This window comes from Eimeria mitis, genomic scaffold (assembly GCF_000499745.2).
Source record: "Eimeria mitis Houghton genomic scaffold, Emh_scaff8285, whole genome shotgun sequence".
NCBI classification, from domain to species: Eukaryota; Apicomplexa; class Conoidasida; order Eucoccidiorida; family Eimeriidae; genus Eimeria; species Eimeria mitis.
In genome coordinates this window covers 1-900 of record NW_013576089.1, presented here as the reverse complement: position 1 = coordinate 900, position 900 = coordinate 1, and the positions used below count along the sequence as shown (strand labels likewise).

The 900-nt window shown below is 56.2% G+C and overlaps 1 protein-coding gene across 1 annotated transcript; it reads left to right on the top strand.

Moving 5' to 3' along the window:
* Window positions 1-409: 409 nt before the first annotated feature.
* On the top strand, window positions 410-733 carry EMH_0094480 (uncharacterized protein; the record flags this gene model as incomplete). Its single annotated transcript, XM_013502099.1, has 1 exon — window positions 410-733. One exon carries the CDS (start codon window positions 410-412, stop codon window positions 731-733), a length of 324 nt encoding a protein of 107 aa, XP_013357553.1.
* Between the last annotated feature and the right edge of the window lie 167 nt (window positions 734-900).

Sequence of the window (900 nt, the reverse complement as noted above, 5' to 3'; positions counted from 1 at the left end):
GCTGCTGCTGCTGCTGCTGCTGCTGCTGCTGGTGCTGCACCTCGTGCTGCTTCTTCTGCAGCTCCTGTTCAAGCAGCTGCACCCTGTCGAGTGTTTGCTGCAGCTGCAGCGGCAGCTGCAGCTTTGCTCGTTTGTGCTGCTGCTCCAGCAGCAGCACAGCTTCGTGCTGCAGTTGCTGCAGCTGCTGCAGGGCTGCCTGGTGCTGCTGCTGCTGCTCTTGCTGCTGATCCCGCAGCAGCTGCTGCTGCTGGCAAGACAGCGCCAGCAGCAGCAAACAAAAACCCGTAGCCAGGCTCATCGTTGCAGCACACGTTAGTCTCCTCCCTGCAGCAACAACAGCAACAGCAACAGCAGCAGCAGCAGCAGCAGCAGCAGCAGCACAACCGAGACGAATGGTGTTCAGCAGCAGATGATAGCAGCAAGCCAGAGCAGCGGCAGCACTCGCCAACAAAAACACAAGCAGCAGCAACAAAAGCAGCAGCAACAGCAGCAACAACAGCAGCAGCAGAAAAAGCAAGAAGAGCAGCAGCAGCAGCAAGAAGAGCAGCAGCAGAAGCAACAACAGCAGCACGAGAGAAATGTAAGAAAGCCATGGGACAGAACGAGCAGCAGCAGCAGCAAGCAGCAGCAGCAGCAAGCAGCAGCAACAGCAAGCAGCAGCAGCAGCAAGCAGCAGCAGCAGCAGCAGCAAGCAGCAGCAGCAGCAGCAGCAGCAGCAGCAGGACGTACCTGAGCATAGTTTATCAGCAGCAAAGCCTGCAGCAACAGCACCAAGCATGCCGCCCACGTCAAAGGGAATAGAAGCAGCAGCAGCAGCAGCAGCAGACATATGCACTTGCTGCGATAGAAAGAAAGGCAGCCACAGCAGCAGACTGTATCTTATAAGTTTAATAAAAAAAT